The 27,185-nt window shown below is 38.0% G+C and overlaps 1 protein-coding gene across 2 annotated transcripts; it reads left to right on the forward strand.

The window, feature by feature from the left end:
- Positions 1-13,247: 13,247 nt before the first annotated feature.
- On the forward strand, positions 13,248-27,054 carry GMFB (glia maturation factor beta). Of its 2 annotated transcripts, none has more exons than XM_017661262.3 (7): positions 13,248-13,405; positions 17,469-17,565; positions 19,290-19,339; positions 20,022-20,071; positions 20,601-20,686; positions 21,664-21,737; positions 23,437-27,054. In XM_017661262.3, the coding sequence occupies exons 1-7, from the start codon at positions 13,403-13,405 to the stop codon at positions 23,506-23,508; spliced, it is 432 nt and encodes a 143-aa protein (XP_017516751.1). In that variant the 5' UTR covers positions 13,248-13,402; the 3' UTR covers positions 23,509-27,054. The 2 variants fall into 2 exon arrangements, with proteins under 2 accessions (XP_017516751.1, XP_017516752.1); XM_017661263.3 differs by having other exon boundaries at positions 20,604-20,686.
- The last annotated feature ends 131 nt before the right edge of the window (positions 27,055-27,185 follow it).

Genomic DNA, 27,185 nt, shown 5'->3' on the forward strand with positions numbered 1-27,185 from the left:
CTGTCTCAGCGGCCCTCGCTTTTCTGCAGCAAATTGTGAATAGATATTGGGGACAACTCCGTCCAAGACTCTGGTAAGGTTTTCTGATGCCAAAGAGAGGAGGCGCAGTCCGAAATCCACGTCAGAGAGTCTAAATCCTGAAACCCTGAGTGTTAGATCGAGATAAATTTGGGAAAAGAGGGCCAGCACCTTGGATTCTACAGAGTGAAAAAAACCCACACCTACTCTTGTTTTATCTAGAAAACTGACAATTATGCACTGTACGAAACACAAAAGTTGTCCCACAAACATTATATACGAGCTTTGTCAGCCTTTTCAAGTTGGGTTTAATGATCGAGGAAAATTAACATTGTGTACCAAGATTCTCAGAAATAAATCTGTCCTCCCATATCCCCTTTTGTCTCCTCCCCCTACACAGTCAAATTTGAAATAGATATTTAAACGTAATTTTTGTATTAATTTTCACTTTAATAGGAATTTTAAATATGTATTATGTGTATGTGCATATACACAGAAGAACAGAAGAAGCTTTTATGTACAGACAAGAAAGGAGCAAGATGCTCGCCCCCCTCTCTTCACCCCCATTCAGTCAGCTCCATCAAGGCAGCCTCCCTGAAAGTCTCTCACAACACTTCCACCGACATCTCATTGGTTTGCGTTTAGTCCTAAGGCCACACCAAGCTACCACAGAGACAGCAAAATGAAGTCTTCTGAGCAGGAATATCCCCTGCTACAAATCAGGGTTTTGTTACCGAGGAAGTAGTAGTCCCTCTGTACCCCCAAATCACTAATAAATTAGTGCTGGAGGAAAATGAGCTAAATTTATTCTATGGTTTCAAATATCCCTAGGCAAATGACCAGGTATTGTGTATTGTCTGGAGTAGTGCTGTGTGAGAAGCTTGGTTCAACAATACAATTTTTAATGACTGCATATATGATTTGTGAAAGTATATGGTTTATTTAATCAGCCCTAAATTGTTGGACAATTTCTTCTTCTTATAAACAACACTGCAATGAACATTCTTAAAGCTAAATCATGGTAGACTCATAGACACCAAGAAGGGATTAGTGTTTACCCAGGGGAAGGGGAGGGACTGGAGCAGGTGCAGGGGTGGGGGAGGGATAAAGTGGCACAACAATTCGCAGTCACAATATAAGTTGGTCACGGGGACAGTAGTACAGCATGGAGAGTATAGTCAATGATTCTGTAACATCTTCCTACATTAATAGATAGTGACCGTACTAGTGGGGGTGAGGATTTAATAGTATGGGTAACTGTTGAACCACTGTGTTGTGTAATTGAAACCAACATAAAATTATATGTCAATGATACTTTAATTTTTTTAAAAAAGTCCACAGAGGTGGAGAGGGAATAATAAGATAATAAAAGGTGTGCCTAATGCTGAAAGAACTGGGAAAGAACACTTGCCTTCCCAATATGGAGGACTAGATGATCCAGAAATTCTCCTGCCACAAAACCCTTAGATATGCTGGAAAAATACAACAAATATTCTTTTAAATGCAGGCAGTATACAGGAGGGGGATTATTTTATTTTATTTTATACCTATCTGTACTGTTTTAATGTTTTGATCTTGTATATGCATTACTTTTATTTTTACTATATCATGTCTCTTTTAAATTTTGTCATTGTGTTTGTTTTCATTTTGTTTTCATTTTTTGAGTAGATGATACTCAACACATGAATCAAGATTCACAAGCATAAAGGGTCAAACTGTAAAAATTCTCCCTCTCACCCCTATTCTCAGCTTCCCAATTCATTTCCTCTATCCTAGAAATATTTTATGTAACTACAACCAAATATATACATGCACACCTAAGTAATGCTAAAATAAATTTTAGCTTTCTTTATATACTATTTCACATCTTGGTTTTTTCATGTAACAATAGATTTTGAAGATCATATCAGTGCATAAAGAAACCCTGTTTTTTCATACCTGCATACTATTCCATTTATGGACATACCATAATTTATTAAACTAGCCCCCTATTTATGGATATTAAGACTATTCCTAGTCTTCTGCTATTACAAGCAAGGTTGCAATGAATAACCTTGTACACGTGTCATTTCACATCTCTGTGGTATTTCTGTAGGTTTAAATTCCCAAAATTGGAATTTATGGGACAAAAACAAGGTAATTTATAGTTCTGACATATCTTACCAATTGCTATCCATTAAAGATATTCCCATCAATAAAGGGGAAAAAAGCTAAATCATTTCCTAGTAATAAATTCTTAGAGGTGGGACTTTTGGTTCAAAACTATGTACATTTTAAGCTTTTGGAGACACACTGGTTCTCCAGAAATGTGCCAATTTATGTTTCCCACCCTTTCATCCTCCATTTTGCCATCATTTGATATTGTTAGTTAAAAATAATCTTGGCCAATATGAAAGACAATTTTGCTGTAACAAATAGTAAAGAGTTTTCATAATGAAAACTAAAATACAGAGAGTTCCAAGTTAAGTGGTAATAAACATATGCTTATAATTTTGCTCTCCCTAAACTGCACTAAATCTACAGTAAGGGGATTTTAAAAATAAATCAACAAAAAGAAGAAGAACAGAAATTAAATAACAACAGCAACATATTTAAGGATGAAAAACAGATGAACAGGGATAACTCACTAAGCAGGCTGTGAAAGCCAAATCCCAAATCAGCAGCAAAGAAAACTGATACCCAACCTGAGTTACTCTGCAGAATTCTCTGGAAGAACAGGAACTAACACACAAAGTTCTCAAGACCTTCTTTCCCAATTGGATGTCTGGTACAACCATTGAAACTTGTCACTTTACTTCTAACATAGATTCTTTCTAAATAACATTCTACAGAATTCTGGCAAAAAAAAAAAATTTTTTTTAACACATACCTTATTTCACTCTACTGCTGAAAATCCTCAATTACCATGTGGTGTATCCTTGAGGATGAAGTCCCTAGGTCCTTGTTTGACATACCCACTTCTACATCAGCCAACTCCCACTTACCTCTTACTTATTTGTTAAGAGAATCTTTCCTGAGCATCAGGTATGTGCCAGAAACCATAGAAAACATTAGGGATAAGTCAAAAATGCATATCTCTGTTCTCATGGAGTTTCTAATCTAATGGAAAAGACAAACATTCACCAAAATACCTTAAACAAAATGTAATGACAAAGTTATAAGTACTATTAAGTGGAGCTGTGAGAGCATATAATGGGGGAATGGGAAACTATAAGGAAGATCAGAAAAGCTTTCCTGAAGAGCAGAAAACTGAACTGGGAGCTGATGGAGAGAGGCTTACCAGGCAAAGGAACAGGATGGGAGAAAGAGCATTTGGGACAGAAGCTACAGCATGTGCAGAGGATCTGAGATGGGAAAAATCACAACAGACCTGAGAAAATGAAAGGCCTGTGTGACTAAAGCATAGAGAGTAAGGAGGCGTATGCCATGAGGTGAAAATAGAGAGAGAGGTAGGGGACAGACCATACAGAAGTTTTGCCATTTTAACTACTCAACTTTACCCTAAGAGCAATGAGAAACCACTGATACGACTGAAGAAGGAGAGTGTTATGGAATCAATTATGTCTTCCTAAAATTCATGTGCTGGAGCTCCAGCCTCCCATGTGGCTGTAGTTGCAGACAGAGACTTTAAGAAAGTAATTAAGGTTAAGTGAAGTCATAAAGGTGAGACCCTGATCCAGTAGAACTATTGTCCTTATAATAAATAATGATAATAATAATACTTTAAAAAAATGGAAGAGACACCAGAAATCCCTCTCTGGACATATGTGAGCAGAGAAAAGGCTATGTAGGGACACAGCAAGAGGGAAGCTGTCTGCAAACCAAGGAGAGAGTTTCTTCCAGAAAGCCTGGTAGCACCTTGATCTTAGATTTCTAGCCTCCAGAGCTGTGAAAAGATTGATTTCTTTTGTTTTAGCCACCCAGTCTGTGGTATTCTATTATGGCAGCTGAGGCTGATTAACATAGGGAAAGACATTCTGTTTGCAGTCACTTTGGCTATTGTGTAGAAGACTCATCGGAAGGAGGCTGGGATGGAGATGAATGAATATGGAGTGACTATTAATTGATATCAGTTAATAGATTCTTTCAAAAGCCCGGGCAAGAAATATTGGTATGTCTGGTTCGGATTGTGATGAGGACTAGCAGTGAAGTAGATTATTAGAAACGATTTCAGCTGTGAGTAACAAAAAAGTAATAGTATCATACTTGAGATAAAAGTGTATTTATCTTTCAGGTGAGAGTCTAGATGTAGATAATGCAGGACTGATAGAGTGTTCCACAGTACAAAGGATCCAGGCTTTTATTTTCTCCAACATCTGTAGCCCACATTCTTAAGATTCCCTCATGGCCCAAGATGCCTGCTGCAGCTCCAGCCACCATGTCCATATTCCTGCTAGTAGGAGGGAGAAGAGAGGGAGAATGAGACACCAGTTCAATCTAAGGAAACTCTAACAATACACCACACATTCCATTGGCCACAACCCAGCCTTATGCCCACATTTAACTGGAAGAGAGGCTGGAAAATGCATCTTTATACATGGCAACTATGGGTTCAGCTAACACAAGAGGGTTATATTTCTTATAAAAGAAGGAAACAGAGTTTGAAGGAGAACTAGGGGTCTGTGCCACATGAGAAATATACAAGATAAAATGATGTATTGAACATAGGGCATGAAAGAGAGGCAGGAGTTGAAGTTTCTGGTTTCTTCCTCTAAATGAATGGATGAAGTCATCTGCTGAGATTAGATTCTAAATCTCCATTCTCTGGTTGCTCATCTCTGTCCCCCTTCCCCCATCTCCCCTCTCTACAAATACTAATCTCAGATCTACTGAAATACCAATCTTTTGAAACACATGAGAGATGGAAGCAGGTATGAAAAGCCTGAAGCTCATACCATTTGGGGGACCCATCCAAAAAGGATGAACACAAAATTACAAATAAAAAATAAAGTATAAGGCCTTTGAAGGGGCCCATGAAAATGAAGGGCCCCAAACTTCAACTTCATTGACTTCAGGGTGCTTCAAGCCTCACCTTTGCTTTATCTATCACCCAGAAAAAAAATTGTAAGATGCTATAAATTGTTAAGCACAGCCTGATTTCAAAGAAATTAAAATGTGTACATTTGGGGGATGGAGGGGATGAAGCTTAAAATCAGTGAGATAAGCTATTTACAGATCTTGGCATTGGCCACCAGAGTCTCAAGAAAGGGGTGGGAGAGAGAGGAGAGCAAGGGGATTGATTATGAGGAATTGGCTAAGAAGATTATGGAGCCTGAGAAGTCCCACAATCTGCTGTCTACAAACTGGAGATTCAGGAAAGCCAGTGGTGTAAATCCTAGTCCAAGGTCAAGAGAAGACCAAAGTTCCAACCCAAGCAGGCAGACAGGAAGAAAAATAAGTGGTGGTGCAAATCCTCCTTCCTCTGCTTTTTGTTCTATTCAGGCCCTCAACAGATTAGATTGTGCCCACCCACACTGGGGAGGGCAATCTACTTTGCCAAGTGCAATGGTTCAGTGCTAATCAAAAACAGAAACACCCTCACAGACACATTCAGAAGGAATGTTTAATCTGAGCACCTCGAGGGGAAGTCAAGTTGACAAATAAAATAAATCATCACAGCCATGTGCATATGTTCTTCCCTTTGCCTGAAAAGCTCTTCTTTCTTTCTCTTTTTCCTGTCAAACTTCTCGTGATCCTTAAGAAATAGCACTGAAGCTCCTTTCTCTAGGAAGCCTTCCTGGACACTTCCCAACCCTTGAGGAGATGCCCATCCCGTAGCACCCAGTGTGGCTCTCTATGGGGCCCCTCTGATCCTGGTGAAAGCATCTGTCACTAGTCTATCTAGCCTACTAGATCCCCAGCTCCTGGAGCACGGGAACAACACCTGATTGATGTGTGTACCACCAGTACCTAGCGTGCATCTTATAGCTGCTGAACGCATGTTTAAGGAAGGAAAGGATGGAAGGAGGGAGAAAGGGAGGAAGTTATTCTCCATGAGATAACTTGGCAGCACAGAATATTTATATGAGGCCAAAAAACGTATAACTCTCAGATGAACAGAAAGAATGGCTCCTCTTTATTATCTGTAACTGATCTAGTTTTGCTCTTGAATCTCCACCCCACTGAGCAGTAGAAGGGAGAAAAAGAGAAGGAACAATGAGAGTTTAAATCTCTCAGTTAAAGGTAGCCTTGTCTCTTTGTTTAACTGCCCCTTTTGGCTGGCTGTCTGGAAAACTCTGAGTCTCTTCTCTCTCTCCTCCCTCTTCTCTTGCTCCTCGCCAAGGTGGTATCTGATTGCACAAGGTGGTATTCACATGAACTCATGGGAGGGTTGGGAAAATGAGGCCTCAGGTCTGCATGACACCTGTGAGTCCTCACTAAGGTGAAACAAGTTCCCTCTGTCCTTTCGTGGCACTGAGCAGGCAACCACTCCCGAGATCTAGGGTTCCAGTCATTTACCTCTGGTTGTAAAGCCTTCATAGAGGAGTTCAGTTCCAGTTCACCAGACTATTCACCATCTCCAATTTTACTTCCTGAGGGAATATATAAATATATAAAATTCTCCCACATGTCACCTATAGGCCTCTAAGAACAAGCAGTTATTACCTAAGGACACTAAACGAGGCCACTTCTGCCATTGAACACCATTGCTCCTGAGCTGGGTTCATGGTAGTACAGAGCCAAATGCAAGGCCTCTCCTCCTTTCTTAGAGGGAAAGTAGACTACCAATTTCAATCTTTTCAGGTTCTCCAATACCACACTTTCTTGCTATTCAACCCTCACAGCCCCCCACTCTGAGTCTTCAGCCTGGAAGTTTGCCAGACAGGTTGGGTATGATTGTCGGCTGCACCTAATCGAGCCGCTTGCTCCCACACCCACCCCACCAGAGCAAAAGAGAAAACTTGCCCTCCTTTCCACTCAGCAGGTACTTTCCTTATGTCATAGCTTCTATTTCCTCTACATCTGATGTATATTAAATGCCACTTTTAATTTTGCCAAGGTCTGGACTTTGAAATGTTAATGGAGCTCTAAAATTTTATAAAACCTTTCTCTCAGTAATGTCTGACTTTTTCAAGGCTACTGTATTTCTTGAAGTTCAAAACTCCTAATTTGGTATTTGCTTTCTTTTGCATTCCTGACATCACAGTTTTGTTTATCCTTTCAGGCTGATAGATGCTTCTGGCCAACCAAGGAGAAGGTCTCATAAGAGCAATGCAAAAAATATTAATAGGCTTTTAACAATTATTAACTCCATTATATATTTTTCTTGGAACTGCCAATCCTTTCATTTATTTTATCTGGACTTTCTATATCCCACATTATTTCCTGGAAGGGCAAATTTGTCCCTGTTTTGGAGACACCAATAGGAATATAATGAGCATCATAACACTGAGTTTCAAACTTTGAGACAATCAAGACAATTGATTCAATTCTGCACAACAGAATTGAATGAATGTCCAATTTGGCTATGATTCCATTGACTCAGGAATTGTGAGAAATCTTAGAGAACCTTGGCAGAACCTAACTCTTTGTAGCCCACTCAACTTTCAAGCCCCTCTTTAAAAAAAAGCTCTCATGGTCTTAGATGTGGGGCTTCTTACTTCTATCGATACAAAGTGGCAGGAGGTTATCTGAAGCCTGCTTCCACTGAGCTGACACTGCTGATTAATATGCTACTCCTAGTGTCCCAAAGTTTAAAACATTCATCTAGAATAGTGGTTCTCAGCCGGGAGTGGCTTCCCACCCCCATGCCCTGGCAACATTTGACAAAATCTGGATACATTTTGCTTGTCACAGCTGGGGAGTTGATAACTGGTCTCTGGAGAGTAGAAGCCAGGGATGCTGCTAAACACCCTTCAAGGCCCAGCACAGCCCACCCACAGCAAAGAATTACCCAACTCCAAATGTAAATATTGCTGAAGTTGAGAAACCCAGGAAATTCTGTTGGTCCTGGGCACTTCTCAGCAAATCATTGTTTCTACCTTGGTCTAGGCCATGTCTTCCTTGGATTACTAAAAGAAAAGAAAAGAAAAATAGTCTCCTAAATAGTTTCCTTGCTTCTCTATCTCCCAGTCTTTTCTTTTTTTTCTTTAACTTTTGTAAAATTTAATTTTTAATTTACATACAGTAAAATTCATCATGTCTGGCATACAGTTCTATGAGGTTTAATAAATGTATGTAAGTCATAGAACACCATCACCATCAAGATACAGAATGCCAGCTCAGTTTTCAAAGTCTTTACTATGCTCTTTGGGTTTGTCCCCACATGAGCCGCTCTGGGTCAATCTGGTTTTATATGGTAGGTGAGTTCTCCAAGTCTATGCTCTGCCTCTTTAGGTGTATTGTGTACATGTGAAGCCTGGGCATGTGCCCAGGTTGGTTCCAGTCTCTCTTCAGGATTTCCCTACATCCTCGGGCTCCTGGTATGAAAGATGGGGGTCTCCCAGAGTATTTGCCCTCCACACTGTCATGTAGTTATGTGTGACTGAGCCTATCCTTTAGGTGAAGTGACAAGAGAAAAAGGAAAGAAAAAAAATAACTGGGCTAAATCCTTCAATCTTTGCACAACAGGGGCCTCTTCCAAATTCCTCTATGCAGAAAGACAGATTTTCCTTCCATTACAGGTATCTGTGCCCATGCCCTGCTGTGACAGTGCCATCCTGATCAGTGTTGCCCTCAGGGCAGGGCTAGGAGAGACAAAAGGAAAAAAGGGGAGAGATTCCTTCCGCACTCTCCTGTTCCCAGTGGCCCCTTGTCCTCATCCACTGGCTGGAAGGAGGTGTTTCCCTCGGAGGTTCTGCTGCCCTGCTTCCCTGATTCAGCCTGCTCTCATGTCAGACGCAGAAGAGAAAAACAAACCAGAAAACTCACCAGCAGCATACTAGGCATACTTCAAGTGCTGTCCTCCTAAAAACTAAGGTTCAACATTACGTGCTACCTTGACCTCTGGCAGAACTGGGAATCATCTAACTGCGGTTCCTCTCCCCACTCAGCACCCACAGATGAGGTGCCCTAAGCAAACAACCCTCCTTAACGTGGGGACCAGGCACAAGGCCGGCTTCTCCCTGACTAGTAGGTTTCAGGTCCCTGCCAGCCTGTGAAATTACTCAAATAAGCCAATCATATCCTCCTGCAGGAACCAGGGAGCATCACAGCCTTTTTATACCACAAAGCCTGCCTCCAACAGTCACTCTGTTCCCAAGTACAACCCACTTGTGGTCCCGCATGGCATATGCCCTTCCCCCAGGTTCTGAGTACATGTGACTGAAAAGTTGCTGTCAATCTCATCTGTCCACTGTTGGGTGTTATGTATTTGGCCATTCCCATAACCCTAGGATGGGAATCCTTCCCTCACAAACAGGATACAGAGGAAGAGATCTAAACACTTCTTTCCCAAATCCACTTGCTCTTTTTGTTATTATTTACTCTTCAGACTCCTCAGGTAGTTGCTTTTTTTATATTCTGTCCAGAGCTTTTAGTTGTAATTAATGGTTGAGAGAGAGAGAGCAGCTTGCTTACTCCATCTTGGCTGGCTCTGGAAGTCTCTCCTTTCCTACAGGCTAATGCCACAGCAGAAGGATCCTTTCAAAAAGATACTGAGGTCGGAATGACTCTGCTAAAATGCATAACAGATCACTTCCCTGCACAATACCTCCAATGGCAGGATACCTTGACTCTAAAAGGCAAAGTCCTTATGATCACTTACAAGACTGTACATGATCCAGCCTTCTAATCCTTCTATGACCTTATCTACAACTCTCCCCAGCTAATCCACTCCAGTCATTTGACTGCTTTTTTGTCCGCTGTAAAAACATGCATGCTTATGCCTTGGGTCCTTTTCAGTGCTGTTCCCTCTGTGTGGGATGTTCCTCCAGATATCCACGTGGGTAATCCTCACAGCTTCAAATCTTTGTTCAGACATGACTTTACTAGTGAGGGACTAGGACAGCTACCCTAGATTTAACATTGCAGATCCCTTATCCCCTACAATTCCAACTTTCTCTCCCTATTATTTCCCCAACACTAATCACCTTCTAACCTACAATATAGTTTACTGATGCTTATTGTCTGTTACCTCCTCCTCCCCATTAGAACCTTAGTTACAGGATGATAGGGATTTTAGTCTGTTTTGAATCTTAGCACCCAGAACAGAGCTGATACATGAGATTTGGGCCCTCAACAACTATTTGTTGAATGAATAAATGGTTGGGAATATGTAAATAATACAAACATACTTTAGCAAGACTGTTAACACAGACAGTGGAGAACTTAAATTCAGGCCAGAGAAGATTGTTTTAATTATGATCTTCTCTCAGTTTTTAATAGAATATTCCTCTCCCATCAACCCTGATCTTGTCTTGATGTCAGATGCTTCTCTGAGATAAAACACATATCAGTGACTTCAACACAGCTTAGAATTGATAGGTTCTTGAGGTTTTTGTCAGAGATAGTGAAGCAGAAAAGTGCTGTAAAACATTTTGGAACTTTCCACTGATCCAGAATGAAATTCCCAAACCTCATTTAAAATAGATGTAATTTTTTTTCTGATTATAAACATATTCTATAGACTGAATTCAAATAAAATGTTTGTACATAATCTGTACTCATTTTACTCCCCCAATGTAGTAAAATTAATCACATTTTCACCAGTATCCTATTCTTATAGTAGTAGTATCCTACTACTCTGCCCAACCTTTCTTGGGTCTAAGAGGAGACAGCTCATTTCATAGCCAACAACATTTGGGACACATTAAAAGAACAAAATAAGAAGGAAAATTAATGGGTTTATTATTTATCAGGTATGATGTTATATAGCTGAAAGTTAATTTTTTCACATTTTCCTGCATTTCCCCCATTGGATGGAGAGACATGATGGAAAATCATGGGGGTAAGGGGAGAATCTATGTTTAAGTCAAGTATAATTGCTCATGGACCACTAACAATCATTTTCTCTTCCGCCATTTTTTACATGGTGATGCTTACCAGTTTCCTTCTCACAGTAAAAAGTATTATGGGGGCAGATCACTATGAGAATGTAGTTGATCTGTGGAATTTCTTATAGCTAATACTTTTACTTTTCTAATTTATGAGAAAATATGAGTATTGTATTAAATTTGTTGAACCCTGATTTAATGTTATTTATTAACATGCTAACAATTCATTAAATTTACAAACCTTAAAAATTCTAATAATTCAACCCAGAGATCAATGGAACAGAATAGAGAGCCCAGATATAAACCTAAGCATATATGGTAAATTAATATATGATAAAGGAGCCATGGATATACAATGGGGAAATGACAGCCTCTTCAACAACTGGTGTTGGCAAAACTGGACAGCTACATAGAAGAGAATGAAACTGGATTATTGTCTAACGCCATACACAAAAGTAAACTTGAAATGGGTCAAAAAACTGAATGTAAGTCATGAAACCATAAAAACTCTTAGAAGAAAACATAGGCAAAAATCTCTTGAATATAAACTAGTAACTTTTTCCTGAACACATCTCCTTGGGCAAAGGAAACAAAATAATAAATGAACAAATGGGAATACATCCAGCTAAAAAGCTTCTGTACAGCAAAGGACACTATCAGTAGCACAAAAAGGCATCCTACAGTATTGGAGAATATATTTGTAAATGACATATCCTACAAGGGGTTAACATCCAAAATATATAAAGAACTCACATGCCTCAACACCCAAAAAGCAAATAACCCTATTAAAAAGTGGGTGGAGGATATGAACAGACAATTCTCCAAAGAAGAAATTCAGATGGCCAACAGGCACATGAAAAGATGCTCCACATCACTAATCATCAAGGAAATGCAAATTAAAACCACAATGAGGTATCACCTCACACCAGTTAGGATGGCCAACATTGAAAAGACTAGGAACAACAAATGCTGGTGATTATGCAGAGAAAGGGGAACCCTCCTACACTGCTGGTGGGAATGTAAATTAGTTCAACCATTGTGGAAGGCAATATGGAGGTGCCTCAAAAAATTAAAAAGAGAAATACCATTTGACCCAGGAATTCCACTCCTAGGAATTTACCCCAAGAAAACAACTTCTCAGATTCAAAAAGACATATGCACCCCTATGTTTACCGCAGCACTCCTTACAATAGCGAAGATATGGAAGCAACCTAAGTGTCCATCAGTAAGTAGATGAATGAATGAAGAGGTGATATATATACACAATGAATACTATTCAGCCATAACAAGAAAACAAATCCTACCATCTGCAACAATATGGATGGAGCTAGAGGTTATTATGCTCAGTGAAATAAGCCAGGCAGAGAAAGACAAGTACCAAATGATTTCCCTCATTTATGGAGTGTAACAATGAAGCAAAACTGAAGGAACAAAACAGCAGCAGGCTCACAGATTCCAAGAAGGGACTATTGCTTACCAAGGGGGAGGGAGAAGGGGATTAAAGGGCATTATGATCAGTACACATGTTGTGTCGGGGGTCACAGGGAAGATAGTTTAGCACAGAGAAGACAAGTAGTGACTCTGTGGCATCTTACTACGCTGACTTCAATGGGGTATTTGGGAGACTTAATAATATGGTTGAATGTAGTAACCACAATGTTCAGGATTTTTTTCTTTGGTCCTTTCACTCACTGGACAAATATTAATTGAGCACCTATTATGGACCAGGCACCATGTGAGATCTTGCCTAGGCAGCTTCTTTTATTGAAAGCACTTGTATGATTTCTAGAGTTCAAGCTTTCCTTCTTCCAAACCACTCTCCTCACCACTTGCCCCAGGAAGTCTGCCCCTCCTAGCACAACTTCCAATGTGCGATTAGGCAATGACTCACGAGAGCAGTCCTCTAGACATCAATTATCATTCAGTTATACTTAAAATAAACAAACATCACTGAGAAAAGAAGTATATTATCCAAGTACTGGAAGGTGGGGGACATTGCGGGGTAAGGTTGCGGAGAGGGTGGGAGGCATGCCGGGATGCCTTGGTTTGTGGGCGATCACATGGGGAAGAACTGATTGCGGTCAACAACACACATTTACCACTGAAATCATTGACTTAATCACGTCACCATGAGACTGCTATCAATCTGAAAAAAGTTAAAGGGTAGCAAGAACTGGCTTGAATTTTAGGAGTGCATTTTGGCACGGTGGTCCACTCCCATCAGACAAAACAACCTCTCCTGAAGTGTGCAGAAGCAGGCGGGAGCTCATATTCCGGCTAATTTTGAGCCGCGCCGCCCGCCGTCCGCGGTCACGTGCTGGCCCGCCGCGGCCCGCGTTGGTCTGTGGGGGCGACTCTGCCTGGCGCGGGGGCAGGAAGGAAGGCGACCGCCGTGCCGTTCTTAAAGGGGCCCGAGGGAAGGCGAGAGGCTGCTGACGGGCGGCAGGAAAATGGTGAGTTGCCGCTGGGGAGGCGGGGGCCAGAGGGCTGGGCCAGCCAGCCGGGCTTTCCTGGTTGCCAGAGCTGGTGTCGGCGGGCTGTGCCCGGGGGGAGGGTTGGCGGCCTCTGGCCGGTGCCCACAAGCAGAGAGCTGGCATTCCCAGACGCCGCTGCAGCCCCGCGTAAAAGCAGCATCCTCCTGCCGAGCATCCTCCTGCCCAGCGGGCCCCAGGACTAGGGTGCGGCCCGCAGGGGTGGGTCGTACTTGCGGGAGCCCTCTGGATGGAGACTTGCAGCTCAGGAGCTGAAGGGGCGGAGCGGCCGGGGGTCCGGCGCCGCGGTTGGCTCTCCCAAATCCGGTTTCTCTGCAGGCCTCGGACCAGGCTGGAGGGGACTGCACGCCCCGAGTACCTTCCGCCTGGTAGCCTTTGCCGGGAGAGCTCGGATTCCGACTCGGTTCTCTCGGCCTCGCCTTAGCTTGCCTCCTCCCTCGCCCCCGGCCTGCCTAAGGATTTCCCCTTATCCTTGCTTTCTTCGAGCTATGGTTGTTGGAAACCTTTTGACCCAGGGCCTTGGCGCTTGACATTAAAGTGTCCAAAGCTTTTGTTTTTTGCTTGGACTGGGGGCTCTGGCTTCCGTTCTCATATAAGTTGGATCTCACGCTCAAAAATAAATTGGAGAATTAAATCAGTTGATTAGTAAAGATCTTCTAGATCTTTCTCATTGACTTTTCAAATATATTTGCCTCTTTAATTAGAAACAAAACATAGAAACCGCACAGTCTCTGACCTCCCATTCATTTCTCAACCCACCTCCATTGAATAGATCTTGTCATGGTTACTGAATCCAAGGGACTCTCTTCAATTCTCATTTTTTCCTGACCTTTTAGCTGCATTCCAGGGTGTTGAACACTTTTGTCCCTCGTGTTTCTTCCTTGGCTTCTGGGATACAGAACTGGTTTGTCTCCTACTTATGCTGTTGACCCATCATTGTCCAGGAGACCATTTACCCTCCCTGGATGTAACTCGCAGGAGTCTTAGGTGCATTCCTAATGCTTCATTTCTCATTCTCTAGTTTCTCTATCCTGTCTTACCTACATTCATAGTTTCAGTTACCACCCACCTATATGCAGATAACTTGTGAATTTGTTTGGGCGGACCTTGCTTCTGACATCTAGCCCAGATCTATGTATTCCACTATTTAGCATCCCCAGAGAAGCTTTTTCCTACTTGGGTTCCCCAAAGCCATCTCAGTTTGTCCAAAATAGAGATTCTGCTCTTTCTCCTCAAACCGTGTCTTCTTCAGTGTTCCTTACCTTGGTCAAAGGTAGCATTAGTCTGTAACACCAATGAGAAGCTTTGGAGTAATTTTGGTAACTCGTTTTCCTAACACACCCCTCCCAATATTCAATCTGTCATCATGTCCCTACTAATGGTTAAGAGTGGGCTAGAAGTCAGCCTGGGTAGGTTGAATCTGAGTTCCACTAGTTGCATAACTTCAGGGAAGATACTTCTCTAAGCCTTAGTTTCTTTCAAAATGAGGATAATAAAACCCATCTTATGTGACTGTTTTGAGAATGAAGGAACATAGCACAGTGTTTGTTTCATAGCGTTTCATATATGTTAACTATAATTAATAGTATTTACTTCTCTTTATCCTCATCAACCTAAGCTACTTTTCAAGTCTCACCTGGATCAGTCTTGCCAGTTACCTAGCTCTGTTCATCCTATCCTGGCTCTTTGCCTGTTTTCTGCATGCAAATCTGATCATGTTTCCCATAACCACCCTGCTTAAAACACCTTAGTGGCTTCCCTTTGCTCATAGAATAGAGACCAAATACTTAATAGGACTCACTGGGCCTTATATGGTCCAGTCCCTACCAACCAAATCGTAACACCATGTTCCTACTCATCTCTGTGCTTGAGTCACGCTGGCCTTATCTTACATGTACTATGATTACTTTCATGGGGGTCTTTGCATAGGCAGTTTTGGTCCTTTAGAGTCTTTTTCAGGCAAGCCTCCTATGACCATACTGTTCTTTACTAATCATAAATTATCAAAGCATCTTGTGTCTCTTCTTTCTAGTTCTTATCACAGGTACAAACAAGTACATTTTTTTTTACCTGATCCTTCTTAAGTAGGTCTGTTCTCTTCTGGACTATAATATGAGCTCCTTGAGTCAGGTCCCTTTTACTTATTTACTCATTTTATATACTTGTATCCCTAACACTTAGCACATGCTGACACTCATTAAGTGTTCATTGTGTGCATAAACCAATAAATGAACACTTGAGCTCAACTCTCCACTTCATTATGTGCGTTAATAACCACATAAGTTGCTTTCAGAGCATTATACTCATTCTTAAATGCTTCTACTAACTGTAAGCAATTAGAGTTGACGGTTCTAGGTCCTTTTTCTTGTAGGAAGGAATTTTTGGCTGTATGGTAATTGGAAGGGTAAAAATGCAAAAGAAAAAGGCTATATAAATTACATCACAGCCTGTTCTTCATTTGGTTTCTGATCCTTAGAATGTCAGGATTGCACAGGCAGCTGTGACTGTCAGAGCTGGAAGATGAAACTTTGATGATGAATTGGTCTTTGCCCAAACAAAAATCTAAAATAGTTACTAGTTTCACTAGTGGGCTCTACCTTTGGTTGAGGAGAGAAAGGAAATTCTAGTTTTCTGACTTCTATATTCTTCTTGAAAGATAGAAAAAAATAAGATAAGGGTTGAATATTACCTTCAGGAAGCTCCATATGACTTAGCTTCTCTTTTTCTAAAGAGAACTGAAAGGGTGGATGTACGTGACTTATGGGAGCATTGGTTCGTAGTACGTATTGGTGTGATGTGCTGTCTAATTGTAAACGGCATATCCTTTGATATTTCACGCCATATATGTTACCAGTGTTCTGAATTTAAGGGACATTTTAAAATTGAGAGCCATTTCCCGCTTTAACATATGCTCTCATTTACCCAACACAGAAAAGCAGCCTTCCATTAAATTTTTATTTTAACTTAAAATTGGAAGCCTTAATCCTTTTGGGTTATAATGAGCCATACGTATTTAGCATTGGTCTCATCTTGAAGAAGGAGGGGGGATCCTTTATATGAAGAGACCAAAGAATGTGAACCTTGTTAATTCTTATATTGTTCTTAATAGTACATACTGTCGTTTTAATGATACATACTAACATACACAGCTGAGATGATTTATGGTCTTTACTGTCTGACAGTCTGTGGGGGCAGTATTGAGGTGTCATATGAAATAAGATTGGCTGTGTATTGACAATGGTTGAAACTGAGTAATAGGTGTATATAGGGCTTCACTGTATTGTTTTCTACCTTTGTATTTGAAGTTTTGTACATTAAAAAAAAGAAAAAAGAGATTTCCATGTTTGCAGTAGTGATACATTTGTACCAGTCAAACAAAAGTCCTTTTCAACATTTCATTGCTGAATTCCTGGAGAAGAGTCTAATTTTTTCATGATCCATAAAAGTTTCTTGTAATTTTTATATTTTTTCATTTGCTTTTGCTTTCTTAATTCTTAATAGCTCCTTTATCCACATAATCATTTAAGACATAAAATGTTATTGGTTCCTCTCATGGTTTTTTTTCATACTTCTGTTTATTTGTGTTTTGTTCATAGTTGCAAAACCCGAAAATGAGTCAAGGTCTTAATTCTAAGTACAGTTAAGATTATTTTCCTGTTCTTTCTGCATAGTGCAAAAGTATTCTACTTTCTAAAAGTTGAATTTTCCCATATTCTTCCCTTCCTCTCCAGATTCTCATGAAGTTGTATATTACTGTTTGTCTATTCTTTGAGATATTTATTCACCAAAGAGAAAATTAAAGTTATACCCTGCATATGAGATGAATAATTAAATAATACAGATACACAAAGATTGGTAGATTTAAAAGCGCCAAGTGTTCATTGTTTCATGTTAATGCTTTTACACAATTATGATATTTGTAGATGTCAGTATGCCTTTTAAAGGTATTAGATTTTATACCTTTAACATGTACATTTATTGAAGTCATGGTATTTTATATGTGATTTTTTTTTTCTTTTTCCAGAGTGAGTCTTTGGTGGTTTGTGATGTTGCTGAAGATTTAGTGGAAAAGCTGAGAAAGTTTCGTTTTCGGAAAGAAACAAACAATGCTGCCATTATAAGTAAGCTAAAAGTGATTGCCTCAGTTACATGGTCTTTGTTTTTATCTTATAGCTACATTGAATGAACTGAGCCTTTAGAAATAATTTGCCACCTCCTGCTTTAATCCCACATTCCTAACCTTTTAGATCACTTTTCAAAAAAATTAACAGCTAAAACCGCCGAATGGAAGTGGAGTGTTCCACCTTCCCCCCTCAGCTGCCTGCACAGCTCCAGAGAAGATGCTCTTAGTCACTTGGTCATTTGTAGTGACCCATCCAACTCCATCCTTTCATTTCTCAGGGGACTAAAAGTGGCTGGCCATTCATCCTCATCCATTCATTCATACCTAAAATGATAAAAAGTTCTGCATTGTGTTCAAAGGATTTAGCGCCTTGTTTCAATTCCAGACTTGAACTCTAGTTTCATGGAGAATACCTTTAAATACTCCTGACTTCTGACAATGGAAAGAGTGATTATTTGCATATTGCCTCTCCGTGTGAGATAGATCTGATGTTGTGCAGATTTATTTTATACTTTTAGGTAATCTTTAATATGTGGGTAGTGATTTAGAAAGATGAATGAAGGATGAGGGGGTGAAAATGTAAAACTCTATTAGACTGCTTATCGGAGATGCATCTGGAGATGTGAATTAATGAGGTGGTGACATCTTATCATTAATTCTAGTTCTGTTACAAATAAATACTGCAAGTTAGGCATACAGTTTTTAAAAGTAAAATGTGTGTCAGTGACATTTTGCCCAAAAAGTAAAGCTATTTCATTAGACCCACAGACACTGAGAAGGGACTAGTGTTTACTAAGGGGGAGAGGTTGGGGGCGAGGGGGAGGGGAAAAGGGATAAAGGGGCACAATAATTCGCAACCAGAATATAAGTTGGTCATAAGGACAGTAGTACAGCATGGAGAATACAGTTAATGATTCTATCTTACTACATTGATAGATAATGGTATCTATCAATGTAGGGGTGAGGATTTAATAATATGGGTAACTGTTGAACCACTGTGTTGTATAATTGAAACCAATATAAGATTGTATATCGATGATACTTTAGTTTAAAAAAAAGTAAAGCTATTTGAAATCTTATTGTATCTCATAGGATATACTTATTAGTATAAAACCAAAAACTTCTAACTCTTCAGAGTAATGGAAAGGAATAGAGGCATGGATTATCTAAACATATTTCATTTTGGCTTCAGATTATGTCACATATATTTGATTATGGCTATCACTGTTGTTTGGTAATTCTCTTCTCATAATAATCATGCTTACACCTGTACCATGAATTCCTGACTCTGGAAAAGCTGGGAATCTGGCAGTTCCTCTGTCCTAATTGTTGGTCCACTTTTCCCTTGCAGTCTGACCATGTTACATAGACCAGTCTCAATCAAGGCACCCTTTCAGACCTTTTCTTATCTAGGAAGTTGCATTTGAGTTACAAAGTTCTTCATATACACAGTAAATATAAGGAGTTGACATAAAGTTTGAAATAAGCAAATTAGGTTCTGGCAGTGGTGGGTAAAAGCTTTTAAACACTGACTGCTTGAAAAGTAAAGCCAACTAACAGACCGTAAACTAAAGGTGAGAATGAATTTTATGCTTGTGTTTCTTGATGTTTTATTTTTAGATGCCAAAAAAAGGGCTGAGACTCTGGATTGGGTACTCTGGATTGGGTAGATCAGAGCCACACTAGAATCACAATTTACTCACATTGTGTTTTTTATTTTAGTGAAGATTGATAAGGATAAACGCCTGGTGGTACTGGATGAAGAGCTTGAGGTTTGTTTGATCAGCTAAATATGGTTTTATAGTTAAGCAACTCTTACTGCCCAGAGAAGTCTGTATTAGTTACATGTAGTTTTAAAAATGAGTTTTAAACCTTTAAATATATGCTCATTATGTATGGAAAGCATGTGTTAATTATTGTGTGGTGTGTCTAATTTAATCATCTTGAAAATATTAATGAAATCCAGTGTAATAAGTGGTAGTAGGGCTGTATATCCCATAAAAATTAAGTCACCTTTACAACTTACTTTTTAAATTGCTTAGCCAGTAATCAAAAACCAGAACCATGTCACTTCAGTATTTAGTTTGCAAGTTTAACAACTGATTTAGAGTGAAAAGAAATTAATTCCCCCCTCAAATCAGACATTGTTGTTTCCTTTGAGAGGTTGGCTTATCTCACTCAGGATTTCCTGACAGTTGAAACATGAGCATAGACTACAGTGCCTTGCAGCCCCATGTTTAGTTAATAAACAGAACTACATTGAGTGGGCTGGGGTGGGTTTTCATTGGATTGGAGGTTTAGTAACCTCAGCCTATATATAATTTAGTAAAATGAGATTTTATGTCATGGGGTAGGGTTATGAATTTATACCTGTTAGTAGAAGGTGCTCAGTATCTCTCTCAAGGATTTATGGGTAAGAAAACATTTAAAAATTATTTCTCTTCATGGTGCCAGGGCATTTCACCAGATGAACTTAAAGATGAACTACCTGAACGACAACCTCGATATCCTTTTCTTAGTGCTTTAAAAAGATTTGTTTTCTTTAGTGGCCAGAATTTATTTATGACTAAATAAATAAACAAATGAGGTTCATTTGCTCAACTTTTATAAGACATATATTTTATGATATTATCTTCTACACTATCATCATAACCAAATTAAAATATGTTTGTGTATATTGGACTAAGAAAATGAAAAGTTGATTTATTAGTGGGATGAATTATTTAATCAAAAAAATTTTTATTATGTGTTTACAATAAAAAAATTTAAAAATCTACATAAAATCTATACTTTTGGAGTATATTATGCAGTATTTTAATAATTTACTTTTGAGAGATGATATGTTTTATAATTTATTTTGAGGACCCATTTATAGTTTTGTGAAAAGATAATTAATAATAAAGGTGTGGCCTAAATGATTAAGATAGAAATTTACCACCTACTAGCTCCCTAGATATGTATTTTATTATAGAACGTTGTGAGTATTTGTCTCACATAAAGCAGTAAATATTTTAGTTTCTTTAACTTGAGAAAAACCTTCATTGTGTATAGTTACAAATACCAGCATGATGATGGAAGAGTTTCATATCCTCTGTGCTTTATTTTCTCCAGTCCTGTTGGTAAGTGAATTTCTTGAAATAGTCCATATTGGTTCTGATCTAATCAAACCATTTCTTATACTGGACAAATTTTATGCTTCTTTTAAAGATGAAAAGTATTCAGTAACCTAAATTGATGTGTGTGTACACATGAATGCATCCCTAGAAAGTAGTTACTGTAAAGCATCATCTCTTAGAAATTGTTTGTTTTCCTAGGAAAAATTCCTAGATGTATAATTGTTCAAATCATGCACACTTTTTTTAGGAATTTGAAATGCAATGATATTTTAAAATATCAAAAGTACATTTTCTTCTGTTTTAATTTTGTTTATAAGTATTTAAGCTTTATGTATAATCATGATATATATGTGTTTTTCTTTAAAATAGTAGTTACCAATGATACACCTATAATCTTGAAAATAGCCCCAGAGTAGTTTACATTGGACATTAAAATGGCTTGTTGATATTTAAGGTATCCATTATCAGTGAAACTCCCACTACCACCACTGTCCAAGCTTACAATAAACTCTGTACTCGTTGAACTCTTCTCTGAACTGTACTATTTGTATCATTTACTTTGCATTTAAAATATACTGCAGTATATATTTAGCTTAATATGTAAGCAGACTGCAACTTTTTTTCTGGGCAGAGCTCCCTATGTATGTTAGGCATCTATAAAATTGATACTGATATTTAATGTCAAAATTAAGGTGGTGTTGAATAGTTCTTAAGTGTTTATAAGGCATGAAAAGTCAAGATCTACAGAGAGCCAACCTCATTTATTTTTGCTGACTTAACAGGCTTATTGTAATTTAGCTGTGTCTCTTTGTGCAGGCAGTATAAGACTCAAAATACAGCCCAGACACATTTAGACTGAAGTTTTTGTAAACTTGATAGTATAGGAAATCCTAAACATATCATTTTAAGAAGTAAATAATAAAAACCCGTCACCTTTTCAAAATCCAAGTCTCATTTCTGCACTAATATCTCTTTTCCAGGGTGTAAGCCTGAACAACAGATGATGTATGCTGGGAGTAAGAATAAGCTAGTGCAAACAGCTGAACTGACCAAGGTGGTATTTGTATTTGACCTGCTTGTGGAGGCCGTATTTCCCCTTAGAGTATAGAGCCATAACTAAAATAATCTGAAGAGTTAAGTATTTCTTCTGCAGGAGAAAGTTATTTAGAACAGAGCAGGTAATTAGAGCTATTTATTAGTTGGAAATAGAATGATAAAAGTGTTTAACCAAAAGTGTCCTTTTGAATAGAAATTTTAAGTTGATTAGAAGGAATCACATTCAAAATGTAGGCAGCTTTAGAAAAGAGGCCACTGTAACTATTTAATCTCTTGAGAGTTTTTTATCTTCCATTGTATAATTTCTGATAAAAAGTCAGCATTAAAGTTTTTCTCAGCCTTTTTATCATAACTAAATGAACCAAATTCTGTACAGAAACTCCATATTATGCAGTTAACCATACTCTTCCCAAATATACAATTAAATTAAGAATATTTATTAGTATTAACTTTATTAAGCTAAACCAATCTGTTCTATGTGAGACCCTTGTTTTAAGATTTAACATGTGCCCATTGTTTTATTCCAATTATTGAAGGTTTCAAAGTAAGAGGAGTACTTCAACTTTACTTAACTTCCACATATTTGTGTTGAAAAGCATATACAGGGTATTGGAATAGAATTTTATATCACTGAAATGGTATTAAATATTTCCTTTCAAGTTTTATTTTAAGGATGGCATTAATATTTTCCCCTTGGATGCTTAATCAACCCAGGGGATGTCTTTAAATGCCCTCTTTTTTTCTTTCAGCCCATATGATTACCACTGATACCACCAACTTACAGACACTACTTTTCCTCTTCATTTACACCATCAAACACCCTGGAATTATTCCAAGGGGATTGGGTGGTTAGGAAGGAGCTGTCTGAACAGTTAGTTAGGAACTGGAAGAACATATGCTGGTCCTCCATAGTTGGATGAAACACCAAGCTATAGACTATTTTGATAAGCATGGACTACAGGTCCACAGCCACAAATCTCCATCACCCTAAAATCTCCAACACTTTAATCCCATATACACCCTGAAGTGCTAGAATTAAGGCATTACAGTTAAAATTTACTTTTACAAATAATCCCATTGAACCCTCACCACAGTTCTGTGAAGTTGATGGTGGTATTCCTGTTCTGTAGTTAGGGAAACTGAGGTTTGCAGAATGAATGACTTGCACAGGGTTGCATAATAGTAAATGACAGAACTGGGATTCACACTCACATCTGGCCTCAGATCTCATCCTTTCTGCTTTATTACACTGAGTCTCTCTAGCCAATATATTATCTAGGCCTGCATGTGTTCTGATTCTTGTTGGAGATTTGTGGCTGTGGACCTGTAGTCCATGCTTATCAAAATAGTCTATAGCTTGGTGTTTCATCCAACTATGGAGGACCAGCATATGTTCTTCCAGTTCCTAACTAACTAGATAGATTTTATTTGTGTAAACTACTGGGTAAGATATGTAGAACTACTCTTTAAGATTTATAGATTTATTCTTTCTTTTAAGAGAGTTTTGGTTTTATGCTATCTTAATCATTAAACTTTGGTAACTGTATACTTAGCATTTTTAAAAAGTAAGGTACATCTAATTTGCACAGATAAGGTCATGACCAACAAGAAAGAGAATTTGATATTTAATACTCAAATATATAATGTTTGATTTTTTTTAAGAGTGTCAGAGTATGACTCCAATTTTTTTTCTTAAGGTATTTGAAATAAGAAATACTGAAGACCTAACTGAAGAGTGGTTGCGTGAGAAACTTGGATTTTTCCACTAATGTGAACTTCTGTGTTTCTAAAGTATTTATGTATTAACCTGACCATACTGGAACCAGACATAAATACTTATGCCTAAAAATGCACTGTTACTTACAGTTTGTTTCCTGCAGTAAAGAAAATTTCTTCATTTGCCCAAAGTTTGAACAAAGGGGAAATCATCTTCACAGTAATGAAACTTTGTAAAAGTGTTTCCTTATATTTGTAATTGTTAGGTGGACTACTCTCCAGGGACTTTTTGCACTCTTGTGACTAATTTCTATAACTTATCATTCAGAATTTATTACTATTCACAGACACCATTGGAAAGAGGGCATTAGATTGTGATAAACAGTTGCCTCCTTTTGACAAATACAGGATATTAGCAGTTTATATACGAAAATAGCATATTACCACTTGTCAAATGTTTGACACTAATTTGGGGTAAAAGGCTTGAGTGACCCAATTTTGAGCCATGAATAATAACTTACTGCAGTGTAACCTGCATTATAAATACATTTTCATCAATTCCATGCCTTCTTTGGTTTCTTTGATCTTTTTAATCAAGTCCCCCCCAAATTGCTCATTCTTAAAGTCTGAGATTTTATAATAAAGTTATGACTCTTTGGGTTTCTTTTCTTCTTATGGAAAATAGCATCTTAGTCTTAGAAATTGATAGGTTATAACTAATCATGGGTTTCATTCCTGGTTGTGTCATTTTTAGGTAGTTTTGAATCTAGGTTAATAATGCTTTATTTATAAAACACCTCTTAATATTGTCCTGTGAACACTAGTTATTTTGAATGTGTTAATACTGTGCCTTTGATTTGTTAGCTTTAAAATTAGTTTAAGACTTTTACACTGCCAGTATTCCAGACTTGGTGAAATTAATACTTTTGTAAAAGATCAAAGCAAAACAATTTTCTAACATATATATCTGAAATTTGTAATAAAATCAACTTCATATTTTTAAAATTCCAACTATCTGCTTGCATTAGTGAATATATGGCAGTTGAGAGTTATAGTTTTGGGTATATTTGTGATTAGTTTTGTGCCATAGGAAAATATGACTTAAAACCTTGGCCATAGTTAATAACATTAACACATCTATAGAAATCACATTTTATATCCTACATGTCAGAAGATAATATTGTAAATTGGACATCTGTTTTGTTAGAGGATGTCATCCTGTTATAAAGCAAGGATTCTAACACAGCATGTTCTTTAAGAACATAAAAGTGACTGCTTACCATTAATTTGAGACTCTAAAGGCTAACCAAATTTGGTGAATGAATTCTTATATTAAGAATATCTTAGTCATTTTAAAACTAGTAAGGACATTATTTTTTAAGTTTGGTATATTTTCGATTTATATGCTCTTTGTAGTTTCTTGAGGTTTCAGTGCCAACTTTAATAGAGGTAAAGATAGTTGGAATTTCCGCAATATTGAATCTTCTGTTTCCCAAAACCGTTTGGCTTCACTACTCTAAAAAACAGGAAGCAATAGGAAGTAAGAGATGAGGAAGTGCTAGAGTGGGTATTTGTTTTGGTTTATAAATGGGGAGGATTCTTGATTCCAATTTCTAGAGAGAAAGCTTCACCAGGAAGTTTAAGAATTCTGTAAACAGCTATTTGACATTGGAAAATAATGCTTATAATTCTTCAGAAATGCAAATGTAATCCCAGTGAATGGAGAGTGTTTTTAATGCTTTTGAATGAAGGAAATGAAATTTTGTTTCACCTGGTTTGCAGCAATAAGAGAAATTAGTGCTGCAAGAATGTATTTTCAGTGAGGTTCCTTATTTTGTCCTGCATATTTTTATTTTTTTGGTTTTGAAAGTCCTCCATCATGTCAGATAATATTGACCTCTATACACAGAACTCTTAGTTCCCTTGTTCTCTAACAGATGCAAAGAGCTATGATAAACCATGCTTTTTTGAACTTGTCTCACTCTTTATCAATAACATTTTGCAAGATAATAGATTGCAGATGAGTAGAACTTTTCTTTACTCCCTCTGTGCTATAGGGAGCTTTACAAATCCCATGCTCTAGAGTGTTTTCAGTTTTACTAAATTTCCCATTCATCTAACTAAATTGTACATTGTTCTTTTCAAGTAATTTCCTGTCTGAGCTCTTTTTCTGCTTTCTCTCAAATAGTAACTCCAGATTTTGTAATTCCAGTTTTTACATTCCATAGCTTTCTGGTACAGCCATCCCTGTTCAGATCTTGATCTTTCCTTTTTGGCATCAGCTTTTTTCCTGGGAACCTCCTTCAAGGTTGTCTAAGCCAGCATTAGTTTTGAAATAGTTGGCCTTGCAAAAATTCTGCATAGTGTTTAATGTTGTCAAGATAGAACCATCTAATAATCACAGCATGTTTTTGATATGCTTTTGGTGGCAACATAAGTGACATATGAAGAAAACTATTCTCAGGTTACTATGCTGAAATTCCAAAATGTCAGAGTTTTGAATAATATTCACTTTGTGCTGGTATTGAAGTCATTATGTCAGGAAAAAGTTGTTTGACTGTTTTTGTTTAATTGACTTCCAAAATATATGTTCAAATGTCTATTTCTAAGAAGTTTATTAAATGCCTAGCGCAGTTAAACATACTCTTGTTTAAGAGGGCATTGCTAAATTTTTTATTGTCAGTACTGAATAATCTTTGTAGCAAAATGTCTGTCAGCTCTTTTCTCTCCCTTTTTATCTCCTATTTTCAGGAGTCAACCATAGCCATAAACTGTATCCTGGTCTGACACTTTAACTAAAAATTTCTGCTTGGAGGAGTTCATTGCCAAATTAACATTGGCTGTCTTTATTCCCACCTATAGGTAGTAAGGAAGGTGTACTTATCAACTGCTTGAAAGTCTGAGCAATGTCATTAATCCATGTGGACTAGTGATGAATAGATATTTTCATAAGAGTTTAAATGCTGATATTTGGTGGAAGTAGAGAGTAATTTGTATTCTGTCAACTGAAATATTCTCGTTATGGTTGTTTTCCCTGTTTGTTCAGTGACTGATAATACTGGAATCTACAGAATTTGAGCCTTTATAATTATGTGAAGAAGTGTCTCAAACATTTCTGGACAAAGCTTATTTTGTATTTCTGGGAGAATGTATATCTTCTAGGCCATTTAACACCCATGATCCCAAGTTGAATATTCTTGAGAAATTTGTTGACTCTTATGCAGTTTGACATTTCCAACCTGTGATCATGTTTCTATAATATTTAAAACAACTACATTACGGTTGTGATAGAATTTCTTGCGATTTCTTGCTTTTGGAAATATAGTTCATACACATATACTTACTTGAATAATGTTTGAGATCACTAACATGCCAGGATAATTCCCACTGATCTAGACGGCCCAATATAACCTCATTCAGGAGACTTGAAACATTAATGGTCTAGTCTTGTGAAGTTTAACAGTGCCCTGTCATCGCACCAACTGGCACAACTTGAGCTGTGGTTTCAGTCTCTGCTAGTTCATATTGCATGTTTATTTTGGACAGTCTTCTGTTAAGCATGGTGCTTGTACTGGTTTCAATAAAATGTTAACCTGAAAGGACTTCCAGTTCTTCTTTTTTCCACTCGCCACCTCTACCATTTGGAGTTACCTGCCTGGTTCAGTTGTGGCATTTGTGTGAGCCACACAGGTTGAGCAGTTTATTTTATCTGGAAAAAGAGGCAAAACGA

The sequence above is a fragment of the Manis javanica genome, chromosome 8 (genome assembly GCF_040802235.1).
Source record: "Manis javanica isolate MJ-LG chromosome 8, MJ_LKY, whole genome shotgun sequence".
In the NCBI taxonomy this organism is placed as follows: domain Eukaryota; kingdom Metazoa; phylum Chordata; class Mammalia; order Pholidota; family Manidae; genus Manis; species Manis javanica.